This window comes from Haliotis cracherodii, unplaced genomic scaffold (assembly GCF_022045235.1).
Source record: "Haliotis cracherodii isolate W230 unplaced genomic scaffold, xgHalCrac1.p SCAF_1, whole genome shotgun sequence".
NCBI classification, from domain to species: domain Eukaryota; kingdom Metazoa; phylum Mollusca; class Gastropoda; order Lepetellida; family Haliotidae; genus Haliotis; species Haliotis cracherodii.
In genome coordinates this window covers 14,241,748-14,267,304 of record NW_027266264.1, presented here as the reverse complement: position 1 = coordinate 14,267,304, position 25,557 = coordinate 14,241,748, and the positions used below count along the sequence as shown (strand labels likewise).

General features: G+C 37.2%; 1 protein-coding gene across 1 annotated transcript in view; it reads right to left on the bottom strand.

The window, feature by feature from the left end:
• Positions 1-16,977, bottom strand: part of LOC139454285 (CD109 antigen-like) — a 28,277-nt gene extending 11,300 nt beyond the window's left edge. Inside the window, exons 1-16 of the mRNA XM_071235909.1 lie at positions 16,935-16,977; positions 16,680-16,742; positions 14,748-14,905; positions 14,312-14,337; positions 13,365-13,533; positions 13,050-13,120; positions 12,591-12,716; positions 12,099-12,138; positions 11,305-11,398; positions 10,699-10,816; positions 10,269-10,496; positions 9,809-9,979; positions 9,328-9,426; positions 8,937-8,999; positions 1,280-1,471; positions 139-288 (exon numbers count right to left, since the gene is read on the bottom strand). Coding sequence (XP_071092010.1) covers positions 139-288; positions 1,280-1,471; positions 8,937-8,999; positions 9,328-9,426; positions 9,809-9,979; positions 10,269-10,496; positions 10,699-10,816; positions 11,305-11,398; positions 12,099-12,138; positions 12,591-12,716; positions 13,050-13,120; positions 13,365-13,533; positions 14,312-14,337; positions 14,748-14,905; positions 16,680-16,738 — 1,764 coding nt within the window. The 5' untranslated portion in view covers positions 16,739-16,742; positions 16,935-16,977. The remainder of the gene's footprint in view (positions 1-138; positions 289-1,279; positions 1,472-8,936; positions 9,000-9,327; positions 9,427-9,808; positions 9,980-10,268; positions 10,497-10,698; positions 10,817-11,304; positions 11,399-12,098; positions 12,139-12,590; positions 12,717-13,049; positions 13,121-13,364; positions 13,534-14,311; positions 14,338-14,747; positions 14,906-16,679; positions 16,743-16,934) is intronic.
• Positions 16,978-25,557: the final 8,580 nt, after the last annotated feature.

The window sequence follows — 25,557 nt, the reverse complement described above, 5'->3', positions numbered from 1 at the left end:
TAGAATATCATGATGATATGATTAAACTACATTCTTCATACCATTTGATGGACAGCTTTTATGTTAAACAATTTATTTCCATATCATTCCACGTGGCTTTAATCTTATTGTAGACATGTATATATCGAAAGGACCTACCCTGAGTTCAGTGATTTCGTTTTCATTGCCTAATATGAGGACACTCTTATCAACAGCTGTGAGGGAGACTATGGATCCAGGAGCTCCTGACACACTGAGAGTGATATTATCGCCCGGAAGAACAAGTGGTTGTTGGAAGCTCAGGTGCAGCTAGAACGCAATTTCATTATGAATACATAAAACATTCATAACTCTATTTACTTAATATTTTCTAAAACGGTAACAGCACAGATGAACTCTACACTTTTGATCTGGTATGAAGCTCAAGGAATATGTTTATTTGATTTCGAATTATACATAAAACTATCAAACTTAAACTAAATTAGGACATTAGGACGTATTGTTCCTTCCCAATAAGTAACATAGTTACCTTTAACCACAATGTGTAATATCATCGTTACCTTTAACCATATACATTCCCTTCTTTTTTATGGATGGGTTATAAATGTGTAAATATAAATAGGTTATGAACTCAGTTGCAACAGTCGTAGCCAGATACGAATGCGTTCGGTTTGTTTTCAAATTATAATAATACAAAAATAGTTTCTTATCCCCACACCACTATTTATATAAAAAACGTCACATCGATAGTGTGACGCGATATGCATAACGTGGAATATAAAAAAATTTAATATTTCAATCTGTTGACCATAGAATCTATAATACACGTTCTTTGTCTTTTTCTGTCATGTTACCTGTTATCACACATACATGAATAGTGTAGGTACCGTAAACTACACTACAATGATCCAGGGCCCGATGTGGTGGCCGTCGTACTAGCTGTTTGTTGCTAGTATTGTAATTCGCAATCTCTGATCGAGAAATTCCATATTCATGGTAGAATATCCATTAATGAACGTATTAATTCTTTTCCTGGAACATAAATACTCAACGTTCAATAAACCCTTTTATCTTTAAAAGCACAAAAAAGACTTTTCGAAGAAGAAAATTGGATAAGGACCATTTGTATAAAGTTAATTATTGAAAGTTTCGTCAATTGGTTTCAGAAGAGCAAATATTGACGGATGAAGACGTCACAAAGGACACAGGCGCATTTGGATATATAGCCCCTATGATCAATAGAAAAGACAATTCCTGAGACAGCTGGTTGTTTTGTTATTTGATGGTTTCCCATGTTTACCTCATTATTGTCCGAGCCATCTATGTTCACGTGAACCCCGTCCGCAACCGCTCCGCCGTCTGGTAAGAAGTAATACACAATAATGTACGCATCTGGATACATATCTGGCGTTATGTGGAACTGCGTAGTTACTGAAGACTTGTTGTGGGTAGATATGACGCCGTCGCCAAAGACGTCAAGACGCACGATTATCTGGAAAACATATGACTGAACTTGTACTTGATTTCTTTCAAGCGGAGTTCCATTACTCCGATTTCATATAAGACCCAATCGAATATGGAAACTGTCCATGATTTTCTGCTACTGTATATATATATATATATTAACACCTAACTCTATCCTGATGCCTGATTGACTATTATACGTTATTCACCATCAGTAGACATCTGGGCCCCGATCCACAAAGCGTTCATAGCCCTACAAACATCGTTAAACGCGTCGCAACGTTATGGCAAAAATCATGAGCGATCCACAAAGCTATCTTATTGAAAATATATCGTAAAGTTAGGAGTGGTCAGTACCTATCGTAAATCAAACATATCTGTCGTAACTTTAGTATAAGGATGGCGGCATATTTTTTCCTTGGCTTATTAGAACTAGGGTACTTGACACGCTCGATGACTACAGCATTATACGGCGCTTCCGGCTACCACGTCATGCCATATTTGAGCTAATAAACTAACCAAACAGAGCCTTCCTATGCATTGTCCCCGGAAACACAGGTTTTGATTGCCTTCAGATTTTATGACAAGGGATCGTTTTTCACTGACCTAGCAGACTTGCAATGTGTCACGGGTGTTTACCCGCACAAACGAAGCTATCGTCAAACAACTAAAACTGATTTCGATTCCAAAGGCAACATCCGACCAACGATTTACGAAGGAAGCATTTTATAACACCTCCAAAAGTGCTTGGTTGTACAGATGGCACCCTGATGTCTATTATGCGACCCACCGAAGATGAAGAAGCGGTTTACGTTTGCAGGAGGTGTTCCACGCCGTAAACATTCAAGCGATCTGTGACGCAGAACTTAGGTACATCACACTACACAGCAACAGCAACATCCTATTTAACAAATGATAGTGTCAGTATGAATCAATCACTCGTATACAAACGTGATAAAAAGACTATAAAGTGAAACACCGTAGGATACACACCTTGTTTACTCCATTAATGACTTTGACAATGAATTGTGGTGCCACCTATTCATTAATATTTCCCAATCATTACGTAAGGCCCAACATAGGTTTCTATGACCGAAGAGAATTGCCATTTTGATAAAGGACGATTGTTTTATTACTTTAAAACAACGCTCACTTCTGATTAAAGAATGAATAAATAAAACTGTAAACAGCCAGTTGGACTATCACACACACCGACATTTATTAAATAACTTAAATATATCATTAATGAATGCATGGCTGATGAAAGAATTACATTTCTATTCAAAAGGTAGACACGTGTGGTTTCCAAATGGCCGGGTTCAACTCATGATTCGTTCTACTACAAAAAAGCAAGATTGGGCAGTATATGGAGACTGCTGGGAATGATGAATGACTGCTAGGCGATTCAGGGTAGCAGGAAATCATTTGTTTTAAATATTAGTCATCCCTACAGAGATAAGAAAACACAAGTTAATATTTTATACTTTGGCACACAGATCATCATAATGTGATTTTCAGATTCCAGTGTTTATTTCATGTTAGTCACATCAAAGTGAATTGATAATAATTTGAAAGCAGGGCCCATAAAATCTAGCTTTGAGTGAAAGTGACACCGACACAACTGTCACTAAATGAAATAACATTTAAGTTGTCTTTCACGATTTAAAGGTATGGTTAGTATGTTTAACGCAATTACGCTTTTTCCATCAGAAATGCATGTTGACCATGGCTGCTTACGCCAATAGTTAACCCTACAACACCGTCTGGGGAATGCTACACCACTGCTCACTGTAGAACACGCAATATTCTGGAGAGGGCTTTTGGACTCCTTAAATCCAGGTTCAGGCTTGTACATTTGCATTCTTTATTCTTCTCAAGGAAATATAACATTTATCAGTATTTGATACATTAGTAAGGCATATATTTGTGCTAATGACAGATTAAGATAATGCTTTAAGATAATACTTATACTTTATAAGTAAATCGGAGATGTGGTCTTTTAAGAATATTTCGAGTTTTACATGTAATGTGATTAGTCAGCCTCAGATTGCCAGCTCTTCCTACACAAGAAGACCTGACCCACATGTATGGGATATCCTACCAACTCAGGGACGTCTCAATGACAAGCTGTTGTCTATAACTGTTTCTATTAATCATCGTGTGATTAAGAGACATGATTTTTTGTAACCGATGATAACTGAAAACAGTAGCTACATTTACCGTCTGAATGTTTATATTTTGGAAAATGAATCAAAGTATAAATGAACTGAATAATTGGGGATACATTCAGTTGACCAACTTCCAATGAAGTTTCTGTCCTCCCATGTGTATTCTGTTTTTTCAACATCTATAGCTAGAAGCTGCTTCAGGACGTTGAGTTTCTCCTTCTATATGTTAACAATGGTATCCTTGTCTGAAAGAAAGTTTCATATTACATAGCTCAAGTTTCACAGAAACAGTTATGTTTCATCCATCTGTATATCAAAATATATCGAAACAAAAAGCCGGGTTTCTTGAGTAAAATACAGTTTTTCCCTTTATTCATCTATTCAAATTTCAAGCTTGATGTATTACTGTAATACCAGTAAGAGTCTTTGTGGCCTTCAAGTGTGAAACTACATCAGCTGTATTAAAGAAACAAAATCATTTCACTGAGTCATATGAATGTTGTCTTCAAAATATAATCACGGGAATAGGAAATTCTGAGTATAATGTGGAAGTAATGACAATTTGCTATTTAAAAAAAACACCTCTCTCATATGATACATGAACACACACACACGCACAGATTGTAGTGTCTGGCACACAATTGAAGTCCATGAACTATATTTCTAAGACCTTTGATATTGTATACATGATTTCATGTAATGGTGTTAGGGGTATACTTGCAATAAACTATTACAGTTGTTAATCTCTCCCACCCAGAACCCTTCAAATGTGTGCAGTATTTCCATTATGTATATGGTATAACCTTGGAGGACATCATCTGCTGACATCACACTCTCTGAGTATGAGTATGTATCAGCCCCACAAGTCTCTGGAGTCACTCGAGTTGCTGGAGTAGTGTCTGTAAGTTATACGATACATGTACTTCCAATTTACCAATTTTCTCTGTCAAAATCAACTTTAAGTATATATTTCTTCTTTTACCTAACATGATCACAAATCCCTTTTACTTGTGATATGAATTATAATATGTCTGAGAGAAAGTTATAACATAAACTATGAGACCGGTTTAGTTAACAACTGCACATACAACCAGTCACCCTACCAATTACACAACTTACCTTCAAATCCACTGATGCTGGAGAGGAGGGGTGTCGCATTCATATTGAGTCGCATTTTTGGCTAGGGGCCAGCAGTCGCATTCTTTTGGAGACGCATTAATTTCACGATTTACAGTATTTTAATCTCATTTCTATCCTATGTTTTGATTACAGTTAAAACTAATTGTTAAGGTAAGTGACAGGTATTTGTTATCATGTCAAATAAATTTGTCTTCTCGATTTTTTTTATCCATATGAGCATATGAGAGCCTCAAAAGTAATTTCAGGGAATATGTCTAACAAACTTGATGTCAAATCAGCGAATATGTATAATTATACCTGAACAATTTAGGGATTATGTATATTCCCTGAGTGAATCAGACATTAAATATATTCCCTGATTATACATATTTCCTGTAACACATATAAATAAAGGGACAAAACCCTTTCCATATCCAAAAGAAATATCTCCATAAAGAAGTGTCGATTGTAAGATTCCGACTCTATCAGGAGTATGTGTTTAATAATGATACCAGGTGTTCACGAAAGGGTGAACTTAACCTGCCCCATCGGTACAAGTCAAAATAGGCAATTGCATCGGACATCATTTTTGAAAGCTTTACTGGGGCCTTGAATGTTGTATCCTTGATCAAACAACTTCTGAGAGTCGTATGACGCTCTTTAAGATCTTGGTATAAAGAGCATACTAGAATGCATTTCAAAAGATGTGAAATGTAAACACCAAAGGCTGGAGCTGCTGGAATATTGCTCGACTTGAAGGGAAAGTTGACTATGGGAAAGTTGAAGTCATCCCCCTTGTCTTACCGTCTTGGGGAGTGTGTTTTGCCACTCGGAACCTTTATGCATAGATCTAAATATGAAACAGATGGTGCGGTCTTATTGGTCTCCATTATTTCTAGTTCAGGTGGGTAAATCAGTGGAAGGGAATTGGCTATTTGATTATTATGGAACGATATCAGACCATCGATATACCTGAAGCTTATGTTAAACTTCTTGGCCAAATTACCTTGTTTTGACTTTTCCGATTCATATGCATAAAGAAACAGATCAGCAAGAAGGGGAACACAACTGGTGCCCATGGGAATGCCTACTTTGCCTGAATGTCTTACCCCCTAATATTACGTAACTTCATATGACATTTGCTTTCATTTTTCACAAATTGTCCTGAACCCCTCAATGTAGATACATAACTGTATCTATGTTCACCACGTTTCGTAACAAAAAACATATGGATCAAGGAATGAAGTTTTTCCTTTACATAGGTTATGGTTTGAAATGTCTTGACAGAATGGAACTTGGTTCTTTTATGAGATTGCAGAAAGTCAAGCAAATCCTTTGAGATTTTGAGAATCCACGTGGTATAAATTTCACTTGTCTCAAATACTTTGTGTGAATATAAAGAAAGTCCTTCCTTGATGGTATTAAGGATTATGGTTAGTCTTTGAGACAGGGATTTGGTGCTACATTTGCTGGACCCAGGAATATGTCTCTCTTCGTACGGACTTTTATGGAGCTTGGAATCCAGTACAAAAGAGGAATGGACATGTCTTCAGGTTTCAGAGTCAAGTCAAAAGTGGACAGTACTGATTCATGGTTTTGGAAGATGTCTTCCTCAGTTAACACACTGGACTTGTTTGTGGCATTAATTGATATGTCATTTATACCAAGTTCTTTGAACAAACAGTTAATGTAGTGATGGTTACATATTATGTTTATGTTTTCTGAGGCCATGTCAGAGGGAACAACTACAAACCTTTCATGAAGGCCAGCCAGACTTTGGATGACAGCTGGCTGGGACAGGGTGGAATATTGCAAATTCCGTTTCCTCTGTTTCAGAATGTGCATTCCACCAATGACAACATCACGCACTTACTTAACCCACGCTGAAAGACATTCATCTGGTTCCTCTTCTCTTTTGGCCCCCAAAACCCAATCATTTAACATTCATGAAATGCACGATTGAAAAAGAAAATGGAGGCTCACCCGCTGTTCCATTTAAGTGAGGCTGGATGGTGGAATCACCCCACCAGTTCGTGTTGCCTCTCTCCTTCTTTCTGCTTCTCTTTACCTTGTTTGACTCCTGATGGGACAAAATGTATAAATACGCAAACAAACCTTTAGTACCTGTATAAACAGCTTCTCTCTACATTATAAGATAAATATGAATGTTTCACTGTACACATATAGTGTCAGGACAAAGACATTTTATATTACATGCAATTAATTTACATAAATGATATTATGTTAAAAAAATTCTGTGTGTATGCACATACTTGTAGTCATTCCATTTCTATTTTACATCCTTGGTCAGTCTCTTGACACCACTGTTTGCACTAATGCTGAATCAATTTCATTGAAATTTATAAAATGTCCAATGAAATGCGTTGACATTGGTACTTAAATATATTTTAGTACTTAGAAGTAACAGAGGGAAGGGTTAGAACTCCAAATCTTAGCAATATAATATATCTAGAGATTGTCTCGTCTTAAATACGGATAGATTGGTGTCCCTTTCTGAATGTCAAAAATTGCTGCCCGTGTCACTGTAGCGCTAGTTGCAGCTTATATATACATATCTTTCGCATCAAGTTATTACCAAGACGGGTTGATCAAGTGACTCCGTGTTGACAGGTTGGTGGGATAGGCTATTGATACATACAGATAATCACCGTCAGAACGCTTTCCTCGTCCTTCCTTATTAAACACAAAACAATGATGTTTTATGTGATCATTGTTGACATATTTGTACTCAATTAATAATACCACACATATCACACACACACACACACACACACACACACACATAGACACACAGACAATTCAATGCATTCACTCACCTCTGTGAAATGTCCTCCCATGCTTGTTCCTCTTGCTGGTCGTCAAATTGTTGGTAAACGACGAAAACAACACGTATTTTTGGGACTGAATACCCGCTGTCACAAGGGCTTCTTACTCCAGTCTTTACTTCTTGTTTTTTTTTCGGTCGATGGCTGACTTGAATCCATGATCGCGGTGATAATAATACGACTGGCTTCGTCTGCTAACAGAGTGCAGGGAAATCCTCCCATATATTTACCTCCATCACAGGAGAGCAACGATCTTAATTTACGACATTGATCGTAAGACAATGAATTTATAAACGGATTAAGGACACCTTGTGGATCGGTCGTAAATATTAGTAAAATTATCTTAATTTCAATCGTAACTCTTACGATCTGTGTAAATTACGAACGCTTTGTGGATCGGGGCCCTGGCACCTATTAAATAGCCTGAACACATCCAAACCCATAACATATTAACCGGACAAAAAACAAATATTACAAACAAAATATACTTATGACGTAATCACACATACGTTATAACTGAAACTAACAATGCAAATTCTTCGACCCCAATATGATATTACATTCATTTTTTTTCATCTAAACTGTTTATCAGTTTTGGGACAAAAAACATTTCACTAATAAAATAGAGTTTGATTTATCCTAAATTGTAGTGAAAAGTGTTCGGTTACATCTAGCTCCACCCCGAACACTTAAAGGAGTAGCTATACATTATTCCCTCTAGCCCATCTAAACAAAGATTAATCTTAACATAAACAGTCAGTCAAAGGAAAGTATACGCCCACGTTTGATTGTGGCTAAAAATGAAGCAGACAAGAAATGTTATTGAAAGGTGATGTATTTGATACAGGTACCATAGTTGTGTTTTGAACTGAAAATTTGCAGCGTTTCGGCGACTGTTTTCAGGTTTGTAACGTTTTGATAGCGTTTGTAATGTTAAAGTCAAATCCGGTTTTCAAGTGTAGACTTTCCTTTGCCTGAGGGGCGGTCGGGTAGCCTAGTGGTTAAAACGGTCGCTCGTCACGCCGAAGACCCGGGTTCGATTCCCGACATGGGTACAATGTGTGAAGCCCATTTCTGGTGTCCCCCGCCCTGATATTGCTGGAATATTGCTAAAAGCGGCTCACTCGCTCAATCAATCTTTTGCCTGAAAACTTTATGTACTACAAAATGTGGGAACCACACAGTATTAATGAGACGTCAAAAAGCAAGAACTCTATTTTAAAATAATACATGTACATGTACGATTGCAGTCACTACAAATCATATACTGTAAATATATTTGTTTTCTAAATATATATGTAAAGATGTTTCATTACACAAACAGTACCGGGATGAAACTTTAACTGTTCCTAAAACGTACTCTGTAGTTCAGATCCGGAAGTACTTGATTCGAAAGTATTGTAACATTGAACCAGTCATCCACCTGAAAAAAATCCGTTGACTCCAATTGATGGGGTATCATACAGGTATCTCATTTATCCAAACTGGTATTTCATTTATATAACTTTCTTACACTTCTTGTTTTCGCCTTCTTGCACGAGTAAAAAAATGACTAAGGACTATTTTTCGAACTTAGGGCTAGTTCGTGAACAATATGTTTGTTATGAGCTGTTCCTTTTCTTGCTATACCTCCATAGACAATTAATTTGGGTCAAAACTTTGTTCCTTGGACTGAACATTCCACATGTACGGATGCGCATAAAAAGTTAATTTGCTCTTGTTTTCAGTTTTACATCATTAAACTCGCATACTTTTACTTCTTGTGACAAAGGCAGAAGTTCCAAGAAGTGACCCTCGGGCCCTGAAAATGAGTAGATATCCATATCCTTGCTGATTCCCTGATATTCGACCTGTTGATAGATAGGAATCTGTGTTAAATCATGTCTGTATATTGTTGCATTTTTGTAAGTACACAAAGGTGTACATTAACACACTATGTCCTTGGCTGCGCGATTCCCTTCATATGTTTAGTTAGTTACATTTATGTTTACTTTTATGTGGGGATTCCCAAAGCAACATATGTTTGTCGTACGAGGCGTTTGAATGGATCGGTGGTCAGGCGTGGTGATTGTGGTTGATTGTGTGTCATCGTACCAGGATTGTGTTTGACTCATTATTTCAATCACTGGTATATCTGGTCTAGATTATTTGCAGGCCACCGTCATATAACTGGAAAACTACTAATGAGGGTTGCGGTAAACAACAAATAGGACAAAAAAATGAATGACTTGCCTTCACATTCAGACTCCAAGCATTGCTAGGTATTACGATCTTAACAGTATTGGAACCATGCGGTACAGGTATAAACGTATAGCTGGAGGGGTGACTGTTGATAGTGGTTGTAAGGGTTCCTTTTAACAGGGGAGTTGGGAGTTGGTCTCCGTTGGCCTGTTGTATCAGTATCTTCAACCAAAACCACGACAGTTAGTGACAGCAACTAATTGAAACCCATAGCAAGCTTGATCGTTCAAACAGTTTTGAGATATGACAGTTTCTAGAAGGCTGGCTGTAGCCATGTAAGAGCGACATGATCGACATGATTCGAGGCCTTTTGCGACCTGACTTACGTCTGATCGACTTGCCAAGCCGCCGAGAACCATATTTTACCAAACAAGGTATATTGAAGGAACAAAGAACTTCCACGCCTATTTTTCAATTGTTTTTCATGTAAAACTCTACCATGTTTATTTACCTGTATATCAAAAGGCAATCCTGCTCGGAAAAACTTGGAGGCTGGAGTGATTTGTATTTCTATAGGGCTGTCGTAGAGAACTACAGCATTGGAGCCGTTCATGGTGATACCCTGATCCGATACATATGCGTCTACATAGAGGGAATCAGAAGAGAGCGGATCATTAAGACCTTCACCCATTTTTCTTATTGCAGACATTGGTATGTCAAACGTTGCAGAGCCTTTTATCTGAAACAAAATTTATTTATTGATGATAATCTGAGAATGTCTACTTCTGGACCTACATCAGAACTCTTTACAAATACCATAACAACGTGTTAAAGAAAAACCATGTGTTCACGTGGAATATAGAACCGTACGTGTTTCAAATTAAACGTGCTATTTGCGATGGACAAAAAGTGTGAAATGTATGAATTTGTTAATAGATCACCGGTTTCGGTAGTGGTGAGTATGCAGGAAGCGTTTGTCCATAATATTGCGGCTGATCCCATGATTTCAGAGAGCCAATGATCGAGACGTTACCCTGGACGTCTTTTCCAAAAACATACCTTGCGAAAAATTCAGAACATGTATTTAGCAAATGTCAATATAACATATTTGAAGACATGAAAACGTTCCTTGAACAAGGTTACAGCATTCATATATACTAGTATTACAAAAGTATACCATGAAAAGATTTTAGTTAGCGTAGGATATAAAGAACGACATTTCGAGAAATGAATTTGTTTGATGTTTACAACGTTGCTCATCATGCTAGAATGGTTAAGATGAATGTCTTGTTTGATCACTTTATATTTCAAACATAAGACTTTAAGTTTGCACAAAGAAAAAGGCGACAATTCATTGAGCCAAATGTTTTGGATGTTCGTCTGCCTTTAACTAAAACAGATCAGTACTTAAGCAATGTACGTTGTGTTTTAGACATCTCACATGTATATGCATTCAGAGTAGAGCATGTTTCTGTTGGATGCAGCAATATATTAGGCTGCTTTGTGTTTTATCTTAGACTTGATGAACTGTTAAACATGAACAGTACCTGGCCGTTACTTTCACATGTACAAAATCATCAGTCAAGGCAACAAATTTGTTTTGTTGTGGAAATTCAACCTTAACTTCATAGTTTGGTAAATCTGTAAAAATGACAAAATCCGTTCAATGCTAATAAATAATAGCGACAAAACCCTTTCCATATTCAGTAATAATCTCGAATGAACAATTCCGACAATTCAATATCATCAGCATGTGTTTATGAATCATTATCAAATAGTGATGATATTAGGTGTTCGCGAAAAGCTGAGCGTATCCTGACCTATCGCAGGCACCCGTCATAAGCACAGGCAAAGCAAGTCAAGGGTTCAGCAAAGATTTCTTATAATTATGGAAAGGGTTTTGTCGCTTTTCCTTCTAAACATTGTTTTCGTGTTATTACAAATGTATAGTAGACTTGAGAATAAACATGATCCTATTGTTCTACAACATTTAACAACAAGCAGCTGTTCAGCTTTATCTCCATGTCTGGGGTGAATATTTGTGTGAAATTTACGTATTTCATTTCTGTTTTCTAGTTTGAAAAGTAATAAGGACTGTTATGTTTTGATTGACAGAATCATGTCATGATGTTCATTGATGATGTTCAGAAATAGATATGTGTCTCCAGATAAAGCATGTATGTACCACACTAGGTACTCATATAAAAATTCTTATATATGATCCATGATACCACGGTTCTTTGTTAACGTTTTATGTCAATTTTTTGCCAATAAAAATCACATAATGAATACCCAAACCAAATAACACTCTAATGTTACCAATTCGTGACACAATACTCACAATAATCCATGATTTTCAGATTTACCGTCATCGAATTTACCTTTAAACAAAGTCCATTTGTAATTATGAAATAAAGGGCTCGTACATGCAAAATAGCTAACACTAAGTCGCTGAAAATATATAATATTGATAGAAACAAACAACTTGAAAAGGAGCCCCAGTGACATGGGGAGATTCAAAACGGAGAGAAATCTAGATTTGCTTTATTTAGGGCTTTTTGCATTTCATTTTGAGTGGGCGGAAGGGAAAATGATATGGTTCAGGGACTGTGAGACAGACTAGCAAAATAGCTTGTGTTTTTTTGTAAACACAGACAAGAAAAATGAAAGAAAGGCTGATTACAGATCAACCTGCTGCAACAATACCTTGTCACAACATGCAAGTTCAACCACATAAATCCTGGCAATTATCATTGTCACTGTAGACATGTTATAAGTCGTATCACTTACTCTGGATAGGAAGTGTAAGGAATTGAAAATGTTTAGACCTTACCCCGTCGCTTGCAGTGATTGACCAAGTTCCAAATGGCACATCATCTCCAAGTTCAAAACTATGACTCAGTACACCGTTAGTCATCAACAGATTGTTCCACAGTTCAATTTTCTGTCCCTTAGAATCCTGGAAATGGGTTAATGTCTGGGTTAATAAATGGGTTAATAAAATCTGTATATTTGAACATTCTTAACAAGCATGAGTGTACTTGAACTACGTTGTCTGATACATGTGATTTTTGCAAAAGAAACTTGCGTAATGAAACTATTTCATGAAGCGGAACATAAAGACCGTGAAATGTTTATTCCAAAACATTTATAGTAATGTTGTCAATTGTAATCAAACGCTGGATACACTTTTCCAAGGTTTTGATAAAGTTGATAAAGTATACTGTTTTACTGCTACGATTAATTGTTGATAGTCCAAAATCAGAACTTCCGGATCCATAATTGATATTACCTTCACAGTAACTGTTAATGGTGCAGACTGTGGGATTAGATGTTGGTTTAATCCTATAACTCGAAATCGAACTGTAACAGATTGGTAAAAGTCTGTATATTGAACGTATTCTAAAAATCGGGTTGATGTGAAATTAATGTTCTACGGCGATTGAGAACAACGTTAAGTACTGTGACCAAACATCTCAACCTTAAGGGTTATTAGTTAATAGATAAATGAACATGTCTGAATTAGCTTTATGAGTATACACGAAATACACGAACACATCAATTACGACAAAAGAACATGGCATGTAGGGACACTGCTTGTACGTACCTGTTTGTCCTCCCCTGTATATGAATTTATCTGTTTGTATTAGGTAATAAAAACCATCATCCCTGTATGCAAGCTGGGGAACTGGTGTTACAGATTCCATGTTGATTCTTTGAGTTGTAGGTTTGCAGATGAAGGTGTACATCGTATCTTGGGTTATAGTTGGTGGGACCTGTTTGGCAAGATGCTATATTACGCATGTGGCTCAGAAAAGAAAGTGATTCAACACCCACTACAAAAAAGGTCAGACTACACAGTTTGGTTCAGAAGTGCCTACTACATGTATACAAACCCAAATAATAGGTCAGTAGAACCTATTGGCTGTGTTAACACTGTTTAGGATTTCTGGCCTATGAAATAACATAATTCAGTAGGATATCAGACTGTTCGTGTTGACAATCTCTAATCTCGAACCCGGGTCTTTGGCGTGACGAGCGAACGCTTCAACCACAAGGCTACCCGACATGGATTAGTAGATATGTTTAAAAAAAGGCAGAAGTTACTTAAAACAAAAAATTAGTTACCACTTACTATACCTTGGTGATAAATGATATGTTAATTGTGTTACTTCCCACAGTCAAAGACCTTATGCACGATATAATACATGTAGAAAACGAAACGTTGCATTATGCAAGAACTTTTAACAATTCATGTTGCATTTCCCCGTGATTTGATGGCTAGTTATGCCAGACGAAAACAATAATCTAAACTAATACCCCAGGGACATGAAGACATTCCAATTGCAAGTGAGGACTGAACATCACTTATTTCTTGGTTTAACTGACCTTGGGTAGTATAGCCAGGGAATGCTATAAATATTCTTTTCACCCTGGCAAATATGATCTTTCGGATTTTTTGCGATCTGCCATGGAAACCTAAATGGATAGATCACCAATCATTACAACCTTTTTCATTTTAATCTTCTTTCGATGGAAAATAATATTCAATACCTTCAACACCAGCTTCGATACTGTTTCTGAAATAAAACGAGCCTTTATATATTTATATGAATGTATGTTTTACGACTAAGACAGTGAGTTTGGTTAAACGCAGCTTTGAATATTATTTCATTTATCTCACAACATCTCAGACATGCGGCAGGTTGATAGTACTGCCAATCCTGGAAATAGTAGCACGGCGATTCTTGGATTCTTTTCGACCAAGACCAGATGTGTGAATCAATGTTTGTAATGACCTAAACTAACTGTAGCAGCTGAAAACATTTTGTTTTCGGGTTAAAACAGGGTTTAACTATCGATTCTACCTTGCGAATGGGACATGGTAGTAAACATTTTAAAATGCATGAAGACTTCTCATTTAATGTGTATGTGAGCTACTCAAAGTCGTCTCGGTTTTTTTAGACAAGACCTTATGCTATTTATTTACCTGGGTAAACGTCAATTTCTTTTGATGAAACAAGTTCCCCTGTTGACGTTTTAATTTGTCCAACTAAAGGAATTGTCCATGGATTGTCTTTGCTGTGGATTTCAACACTGAAGTTCGTCCCTGGCTCAATGTATTTGGGAACCAGAAGGATCACGTTTCTGTGTAATGATTAAGATTAATACTTTAACATACATAACGAGTTCATACCTATACATACATATAAGGTCCGAACACTAGGTGCACATATTTCACTATTTAGAGAGAGTTATATGACGTGGCTTACAGCCAGGAAACCTTTTGGGGTTCAACTCAAGGCTAAGTGAAATTTCATAACAAAGAAATCAAAATGGTTGCTGCAAATTAATATATATTCTAATGTTCCCAGTTATTCGGAAAAGCGATGCGCGTGTTTTGTGCTGCCGTAGCAACCGTCATAAGGTTGGGACAAATTCATTATGGTGTCGGCCATATTGAATAATTTTTAACGATCCAGTCATATATTTTTCATCACCATTTCGCCTCAAACGCCTAAATGAATCGAATTCGGCAGATAACTAAGACTCTGGCATTGACATTATATACATGTACAGTGTATATATTCAAGGGGTCTTTGTACGCACTAGGAAGTGACAATAACGAGTCGATAGCTTGCGGTACATACAAGTTTTCATCATACAGGAATATATTGATCCCCAGGAAGATCCGGGTTAGACTTGGTCGTCAGCAACCTATACTAACGGGTCTGACTAGATTGTCATCGTATGCCAAATTCGTGGATAGATACTCATGATAGGTTCAGACTCGATTATTTAAAGACTGTCGTCATATATATATATATATATATATATATATATATATATATATATATATATATATATATATATCCCAGAAAGTATATATATATTTTCTGGGACTGTTTTGTTTTCGAAATATCTTATCTACAGCGAGATTACATCAAAACAATTAGGTTTATCTTCTAACTGACCTGCTATTCACACTGCTATAGGTTATCCGGGAGCCTCAAATCTACCGCGGATGTCTCTTTATTAGGTCTTCAGCAAGTCCATGCTTGTCGTAAAAGGCGGCTACGCTTATCGTATGAGGCGACGAACGGGATCAGGTGGTCAGGCTTGCTGACTTGGTTGATGCATGTCATCGTATTCTAATTACGTGGATCACTGCTCGTGATATCAATCACTGGATTGTCTGGTCAATACTCGATTATTTACAGACCGCCGTCATATAGCTGTGAAGTTAAACAACAAATCAACAAATCAACAAACCCTGGATCTCTGTTACACAATGCTAAGAACGAGTTCTGTCTGAAACTACGATGGTGACTGATGAAAACCAAATGGGACTGGTTACTGTCCAAGAAGGATGAGACTAATCTCAGGATAAATACGCGTGGGACGACAACCTCGTGTCTCTCTGATACTTAGGAGATACACATGCAGTTTTTTACAGTGGCGCTATGTTAGTTGAAGATATGAGAGCCCTTATTGAATTTCAACCGGTTTAGAACCGTGTGACATACAACATAAGCCGTCTTAGTTGGATACAGAGAAGGTCATATTCCTTCAAGCTCCCAGATGCCCCTAAAACTAAATAAACATGCCCTCGGTCGATTTAGATCGTGTTTTCTTTATTAAATATATTTCCACACATGACTAATGCAGGAACTTAACTCAGCATTTCGTAACCTTCAACTGTACACACATGCATCATTATTTTAAGATGCGTACCAACAACGGTTATGAAAGAAGAATTTCCCTATCAATATTAGCTTCCATGTAATGAGGCCGCCAAATCCATTGTTATTGTGATTTATAACCTCTGATTGACCAAGCAAGTGGAGTGTTTTCCATAGTTCGGGTAGAGTTATGATTTAAGCTCGATTCGCTGTTGTTCTAGTTGAAAGCTGTTACTCACTGATATCTCGCTGAACATGATGGGGACAGGAGCGCAAGAAGTACCAACACTAAATGCATCTCCCTGAAACAGAAGCGTTGTGGAGGTGTAAAAACTGGCAAAATGTTAATTAGATTGACTGTTCACTTAACGACATCAGTAACCGAGCCTTTCTTTTAACTTCCCACTTACATTCTTTGTTTTTTTAAAACAAATGCTTGGTATTTTAATATTATATTTGCAACCTATGATTCCTTTGGAAGTAAACCCTCCTACCTGTTTGTGTCTGTTTCACCTCAGTAATCTTATTCCAGACACATTAGGTATTATCTGATAATAGTTACTGCGCAGTTTAAACACATGATCTATTCACATAAACATCTGCACTGTACATGTTTTATCTCATAGTCGACATGATGTGCATGTAGATTGTGTTTTCTGTAAAATATGTTTATTTCAGAGATTAGATGTTAGTCTAGCATCATGTATGTGGTGCGTTCACTGCATCAGTGTTGACATTAACATGAAATTTACACACCACGTTTAGCAATATCCAGCCATATTGTGATATTGGTTTCACACATGCAAGGCAGACCATGAAATCATGACTTTAATTTGGACGTGGCTCGCTGGTGTGAGGTAACCACTGGTCTATAACTCATAATCTCCTGTAGAAAAAGAGCCAAACGTTTATACGTTGTTTTGTGTAAAAGGATATTGTAGGCTCGACATGCGCATGTAATCCATTCACCAGTGCAGAAAAAACACTTCCAAGAAGATGTTGAAACTGATGTGTTTAGCAAGCCGCTAGATTAACATAAACAATCTGAATGTATAAAAACTTAATTGTGTTTTGATATATATCAAAAGGAACATGGAGAGTCTGTCTGAAGGAATATAGACTTGCATGGGATAGTTTAGATAGTTGTATTTCATGGTTAGAGTAAAGCTTAGTCTAGTAAATATATTATTGTGAAAAAAACTAGCAACTGTACTTAAATCAAAAAGGAGCCTCAGTGAGATGGAAATTTCAGCCTGAACCTGTTGAAAATCTAGGCTTGCTTCATTGGGGGCTATGTAACATTACAGTGAGGGCTGGGCGAAAGAGAAAATAATGTGGTTCAGGGACTGTGAGACAAACTACTTCACGGTCTATAGCGCCGTCGTGATCTTAAGAGCTTGGCAATTTGAGCAATCTGAGACTGCGACTCGACACCTGTTGGCACACATCAGATACCAGTCACTATTGTCACTACTTCTCTCTCCCAACGAAAAATAAACCGAAAAATGTCAGAAGTGTATATTTTTAAACCTGACAATTTACTATTTAGATACATGATTGAACTTTAAAGTAATTAAATGCATCTCGTGTTCAAGAATGTATTATTGGTATCTATGATGCTGGTGCAGTTTTGTTGCCATTGTGTAGCTTTTGTGGAGTTATATTTGAATATCAAATACATATATTGAAATATGGAATTGAAAAGGAGCTCATCATTGAAGTGTGTCAGATATGAATTTCCATGTATATAGGTTGTTGTCATTTCAGGTTGTGACAATAGTTGTGTTTATAGTTTTACCTCTAATAGTATCATCTTTAAGTGTTAGCCTATAGTTATTTTTAGATCTTTGTCACCTCTCTCACGGGTATAAGGGGTGAAAGGTTGTGTTGTGTCATTGCCTGTCTTAGGTTCTTTGTCTTTCGCTGCCCCTTGTTTGTGTCGATTTGCTTGTTTGGAAATAATAAAAGCTACTTGCACGTCAGCCATTGCACTTTACAACAACTCAGAGCACTTAGGACTAAACAACAAGTCTAAAGGTTAGTATAATGTTTTAAGGGTTCTATATATGTTAGTAGTAATGGTATTGATGTAAATTAATTATTCTAGTGTATCATAATGTTTGCTAGAATTATAATCGTATAGTCGTGTATATTTTGTGCAGTGACCTTTACATTAATACTGTTCAGCATTATTTACCACACGTTTATTGCTGAAATTATAAATATTTAAAAACGAAGAAAGATACACTGTATTAAACATTAGACATTAATTTGCCATAATTTGTAATGCAATATTTCTCAACTTTTAAACTATACATAGTATAATATAATGATCAGAATGCCTGTAACGGGCGGTGTTTAAAGATGTGAATTTTAGTCGCATTTATCAGCGTTTCAGTAGCAATATTGTACATCTCCTGGTAGATGTTTACTACTCCATTATTAAACGTGTCATAAGCTTTCGATTATGGCAGTGTAAAGCCATCAATCTAATCTCAATGTTCGTGATTGCAACATTAAAACCATTCAGCCATGGGCTTTCACACTTAAATATTAATCACCTCGGAAGACAGTGTTTGCCATAATCTGTAGTCAAACAATCTTTACTTTTAGTTTGTCATTCAGTCACTGTAGTCATGTATGTGGCGGTGATCATCTTTAACCTTGTAAAGTGTGGCAGTTCATTATTCCTTCCACCCATCCAATGTTATGAGACAACTAAATATGATGTTGTCACTTTGGACTTGACAGCAATACGCCAGCAGATGATATGTTCCACGTTGTGTGAGGAATCTTGCAAGCCAATATTTCTGCAACCCGCATCAGTTTCGTGCGAAGACAAAAAATCGAGTCTTCAGCAATCAACACAACAGAACAGGACTAAAGGTAATTTTAATCAGACACACATTCAACCACTTTTATAACTGGTTGTAACACACATGACATGTTATGTAATGATGTACGTGTGTGTGTCACAATAACTTTGCTTAGAATATGGGTGATACATGCGTGATTTCGAGATGTAAATTTGTCTTTCACCTGTCGGGGGCAGGGATGGCCCAGTCGTCTCAGACACAGCGATTCGCTGTGCACCATACCCGTGCTCGTGGGTTTCACCGAAGTGATAAACGTCTGAGACCTGCATCTCTTCGGGCTTTCTTTCCTTATTAAGCTGAAACGCCGTGATGTAACTGGAATACTGTTAAAAGTGGCGTTAAACCCAACTCACTAGCTCCTTAATCATATGAAGTTTTCTTGAATTTAGTCGTTAATTCTGAGCATTTTTCTGATTAGGTGGCTTGGTTGTGGCAGAGAAATAAAACTTCATTCATTGCTCTGTTTTATCATATGTTGTTGCAATGAATTTGATCAAAGTGATCACAACTTTGCAGTCCCACACGAACAATGTACGAAGCAAATTATTATGATGTAAAAGTTTAGCATGCAAGTTGAAAAAAATTGAGAAGGGGAGAAAAAGGACAATCCAAATAGTACAAATCTCCTGTTATTGTTATTTAGCAGCATGTATTTGTTCAGGTCATTATCAACAAACATAGGAACAGAATTTATTCAGGGTTTCAACACTTACAACAAGGATCTTTATACCGACACAAAAGAGGTCGCATTTAATTGACTTTAGACCGTGTAACATTAAAGATTTTAGTACAATTTGAAAAGTAAGTTAGAATTGCAAGATTTCAAATGCGAATTGATCGCTGTTTCTCTACCACGGATTATCTCATTCAAAAGGTTAATGCACATCAAATGAAATATAGAATGCATGGTGACTGTAATTAAATATTTGCAGAATTTCTCCAATAGTGTTTTTCGATAAAATATGTTATCCACCAGTGTGACAACAGATCCTTAATAGAAGATGTGTTTGATTGTGATATATTTTATGTAGCAAGGAAATAATTGTTCAAAGTACTAAATTCCGTTTCCTAGTAACATTGGTTCATTAATCAAATTTCTCGTGTATTATTTCAAAGAATGTCATGCTCAACACATGGTGCATCTTTGTCTGAATAGAATTCACCTTCGGTGCATATCAGTTCGTTATGTTTCTAGGGAATACAATGTCTTACAATGTGTTTCTTGTTTCAGTTTGCCTGAAGCACAGTCAAATCATGCATCTCTGGAAGGGCGCATCAATTGCGGAACACAACAGCAAAACATATTTGGGTACCAGTATAAAGGTCTGCGAAAGAAGATGCGTGGACATGAAACAGTTTGTGTGTAAGTCGTTTGACTTTGATCGTCGTTTCGGTGTATGCCACCTGTCTGAGGTTACCTACTTTGAGGTACCAAGCTCTTATCGCTTAAGTGATGATCCAGGATGGACATATGGCTCGAGAAAATGTGTGGAATGGAAATTTTTGAAAACCACATGATTTATAAAACGACTGGGTGAGTCGGGTGACCGTTAAATAATTAAAGATGACAGCTTCACATGAAAGTACATGGATAATTTAATAGTGTATATCCCCAACGTCTCAATTTGCAGCTTCCTTTCTTGCAACGAGTTCATCCTGATAGGACAGGACATGCTTAACCTCAGCATGTGGTGTCATGGCTGTAACGTAACAGTGTGCCCTGATTACATATATATTTTCTCCGTGTTTTGTCACATCGAGAGAGGCACTCATCATGCTCAATGTAGCAATCTTCTATTTGAAACTGGTGCCCTTTTTGATTACTATCTTCAAAAGAAAATGGGGATTAATCACTGACGTGCACATTTTTTTTCTGAATTGATAATATTTGCGATTTGGGACTCTTAATTGTGTTAGAAAACATAATTAGTTTAGTAAATGGCTGAGATATATGTATCTGTATTCCCAAAGCCAGGTGTGAAAAGTAAATAAAATATTGGAATGTGTCTCACCTGAAAATTATGACTAATAGAAAGCATGTAGTGCGTGAGTGAGCGAGTTGGGTTTAACGCCGCTTTTAACACAATTACAGTTATATAGCGGCGTGTCAGCTTAATGTGGGAGGAAAGCCCGAGGTGATGCAGGTCTCAGACGTTTACCACTTCGGTGAAACCCACGAGCACGGGTATGGTGCGAACCCACAATCATAGGTTTCTGGCTTTCCCAAGGGACGCAACTCTGCACAGCGAATCGCGGCGCTTTAGACGACTGGGCCACCAGTGCCCCCAAAAAGCATGTAGAGGGAGGTGAGAAAGAAAGTTTAATCAAGCGGACGAAAGGGTTGACCGAGAGACAGGAATGTTCTCATTTACAGATCAAATAATTTGGTTTGGTTTCTTGTTTAACGACGCACCTAGCAATATTCCAGCTGTATGACGGCGGTCTGTAAATAAACGAGTCTGGACCAGACAACCCAGTGATTGATATCATGAGAATCGATCCACTCATTTGGGATAGATGACATGCATCAACCAAGTCAGCGAGCCTGAACGACTGGTCCCGTCAGTCGCCACTTACGACAAGCATAGTCACCTTTTACGGCAAGCACGGGTTGCAGATGCCCTATTCTACCCCGGATCTTCAATTGAAAGACAAGATACTACACGGTAATAAGGATGGATTGCCAATGATTCGAACCAAGATTAGGGTCCCGTTGAAGCTGAATAGATTGAAAAAGAGCTTGAAAGGGTTTCGTATTACACATGAGTACTGGGCTGACATTCATTTGCTAAGACAGTAAAGAATTAATAATGTACAGTTGATATATGATCAGGACAATAAAAATGTATGTTTAAGTGATCTGTTCATGAGAAATACGCGGGCTGGTAAAATGTTCGTAACCTTACTAACTTTAAACTACGGGCCATAACAAAGTGAAATAGTTTATGTGGTACATTGTTTGAGTTGTTGACTGCAAGTGTATTTGGTCTGTTGAGGCCATTTGTATATCAGTGACAGCCAGTTGAACGTGACAGGGGTCCAAATTGGACACAGAAATTTGAAAAGAGCGAGTACCGAGCAGTCATCAAGTTTGTGACTTCAGAGAAAAGTCACGCCCAAAATTCATCACCGCATGTCACAAGAGTATGGGGATAAGTGCCCTAGCTATTCCACTGTTAAACGTTTGGCAGCTATGTTTAAGGCTGAGAGAACAAACTTTGATGATGACCCTAAGTCTGGACGACCCTCATCTTCCACCAAATATGACAAAATAGAAACGACAATTCATACTACACAGGTAGTGTGACACAAGTAAAACTAATACCAGTTGATCCAATACACATAATTAGTACCATGGAAAGCGCTATGACGACAGCGATGGCATCAAAGCTGCCGTGAATATTATTTTCAGGGTGGTTTCAGAAAACTTCTTCCTGACTGGAATTGAAAAGCTTCACTATCGATATGAAAAGTGTATTTAAAAGCAGTGAGATTATGTTAAAAAATAAAATTGAAAACATTTTTACATATTGGTTTTGTTAGCTAGGCTTAGGACCCTTTGACCAGCCCTCGTATAAACAGCTTACTCTATGTTCCATACTCATTCTCACTAAAGAGGAGGTTCAATGTACCCAAATATGACATAAAGAAACGGCAATTCATAGGTAGTGTGACACAAATAAAACCAATACCAGTTGGTCAAATAGACCGATTAGTACCAACGCTTGTTGATCTAATGGGCACATGAAGTACCAACACTGGTTTATCTAAGATGCACAAGACGTGTCGAAATGGAACAAGCAGACATAGTGATAGTCAAGCTTGGGATGTCATAATGCATAGTTTGCGTTTTGTAGTTTACATGGCCAAGAATCTCGCCATAATTGCATGCATTATTCCACTTAGTCAGTCTCCCAGAACCGAGAGAATAAATTCCAAAAGGAGTCCAACTCAAGTCTATTGATTCCTTCATATATATAATATAACTTTTCTGGGACTAAATGTCATATTCCACTGTGTAACTTTACTTTATTCAAAGACAGGACATATGTCTTCCTTTCGTGGAACAATGCCAAGACCAATGAGTATCTTCACCTCACCAGTCCAGTAGAGTAGAAATCATAGCAAGAACTGAGAAATCATATTCAGTGTCCTCATTGGATGTATGCACAGGCGTCGGCCTTTCCTCACATATTAAGCTCACACACCGTGATATAACTGGACAACCATACTCACTTACTCACTCAGCCTATGCAAAGACTTTCAAATTGATTGCAATCTCTGTACTAGGATTTACGGCAACAGAGATTATTTTGATTTTGCAATCTTGAATTTCCCTTTCATAACGAACGGTAGGGATTAATTCTGGCTTACCGCGTCTACATTTCTCAGGTATTTGAGAACATTTATACTTCATTAAATTTCCACGGAAGGCACATTTTGCGTACAGATAATTAAGCTTTTCAATCAGAATTTCACCATCAAAGGCCTGGCAATTCAAGAAATGTTACAGCAGACATTTTACACTTCCTCACTTACTGCCACTTACTTAATGGATTGGGTTGTCAGGTTTGGATACATGATTGTGAATATCTCTTCGTGAACACCTGGTGTCATCACTGATTTTCAGTGATTCATTCATATAATTTTCATCACGTTGACGCCTTGTGGAATATGTCTCGACAGATAACCACGACTGACTACAGCGTTGACCTTTTGTGTATAAATGTACACATAACATATAGACGGTACAGTTGCGTTAATTGATTCTTTGATGTCGTTATCTACACATTTAGCAACAGAATTGTTTCATTAGAATTCCACTTATTGGTTATATTTGCTTTCCAAATGTGTTATTCATCACGTAATATAGACCATAGGCCAAGGTTACAAAACGATCTTCTTGAGTGAGGAAATAACATAATAATAGAGACTACATTATAGTCTTATTTACATCGCTTGTTATACATACAATGTTTTACATCGCTTGTTATACATACAATGTTAATTGCTTACAGTGTAATTTACATCTGACATGAGAAGGTTGAATTAGTGTCTATCCCATCGGAGCTACATAGAAATCCGCACAAAGAGAGATATATTGCTGGCTCAAACAAATGTATCATCAAATATTTGTCTCAGCGATTAACCATAATGCTTAATGCAATCAAGGAAAGACTTTATTCATATTCACAGAAAGTATTTGAGACAAGTGGAATTAATATCAAGTGGATTCTAAACAAACAAAGGATTTTGCAATCTCAAAAGAGAACCAGGTTCAATTCTTATTTTTCAAACATCTAATTTTTCAACTTTGTTCACCACTATCCCACATGGTAAACTTCAGGAAAAAAATCATTCCTTGATCCAAGGAGCTATTGATTCGAAACGTGGTAACCATAGATATAGTTACATATCCATCTTCAATTTGTCAAACATGAACGCAAACGCCATCTGCAGTTTACTGAGAAAATAATAAGTGAAATGCTGGACTTCCTCATTGATAACATCTATGTACAATCTGAAGGGAAAGACATTTAGGCAAGAAGTAGGCATCCCCATGGACACCAGTAGCTCTACCCTTCTTGCTGATCTGTTTCTGTATGCACATGAATCAGAAATTCTGCTCAGATAGGCAAAGTCAAAACAAGGTAATTTGGCCAAGAAGTTCAACCTAAGCTGCAGGTACATCGATAATCTGATATCTTCAATAACCATCAAATAGCCAATTCACTTCCACTGATTTACCCACCCGAACTAGAAATAAAGGAAACCAGTGAGGCTGTGTCATATGTTTCATATTTAGATATACATGTATGCATAAAGATTCAGAGTGACAAAACACTTCCTGAATGACTGTATTACAAAAGGGTTTACTTCAAGTTTCCAATAGTCAGCTTTCCCTTTATGTCGATCAATATTCCTGCAGCTCAATCGTTGTTGTCTAAATTTCACAGTTTTTGAGGAACAATCGAGCTTGCTCTTTCTTCCACTATTTCAAAGAGCGTCAATCAAACTCTTGCTCAGAAGTTGTTTGATTATGGTAAAGACATTCAAGGCCTACAGTTTTCAAAAAGTATTTATGTAGACATGTCGAGGAGTATATGTTCCCATGCTTTTTCTGTTAACAATTTACTTCCCTTTACATGTGTTTGTGACGGGTACCACCTGTGTGGCAGGATACGCTCCCTTTTCGCGAACACCTGGTATCATCACTATTTGATAGTGATTCGTAAACACG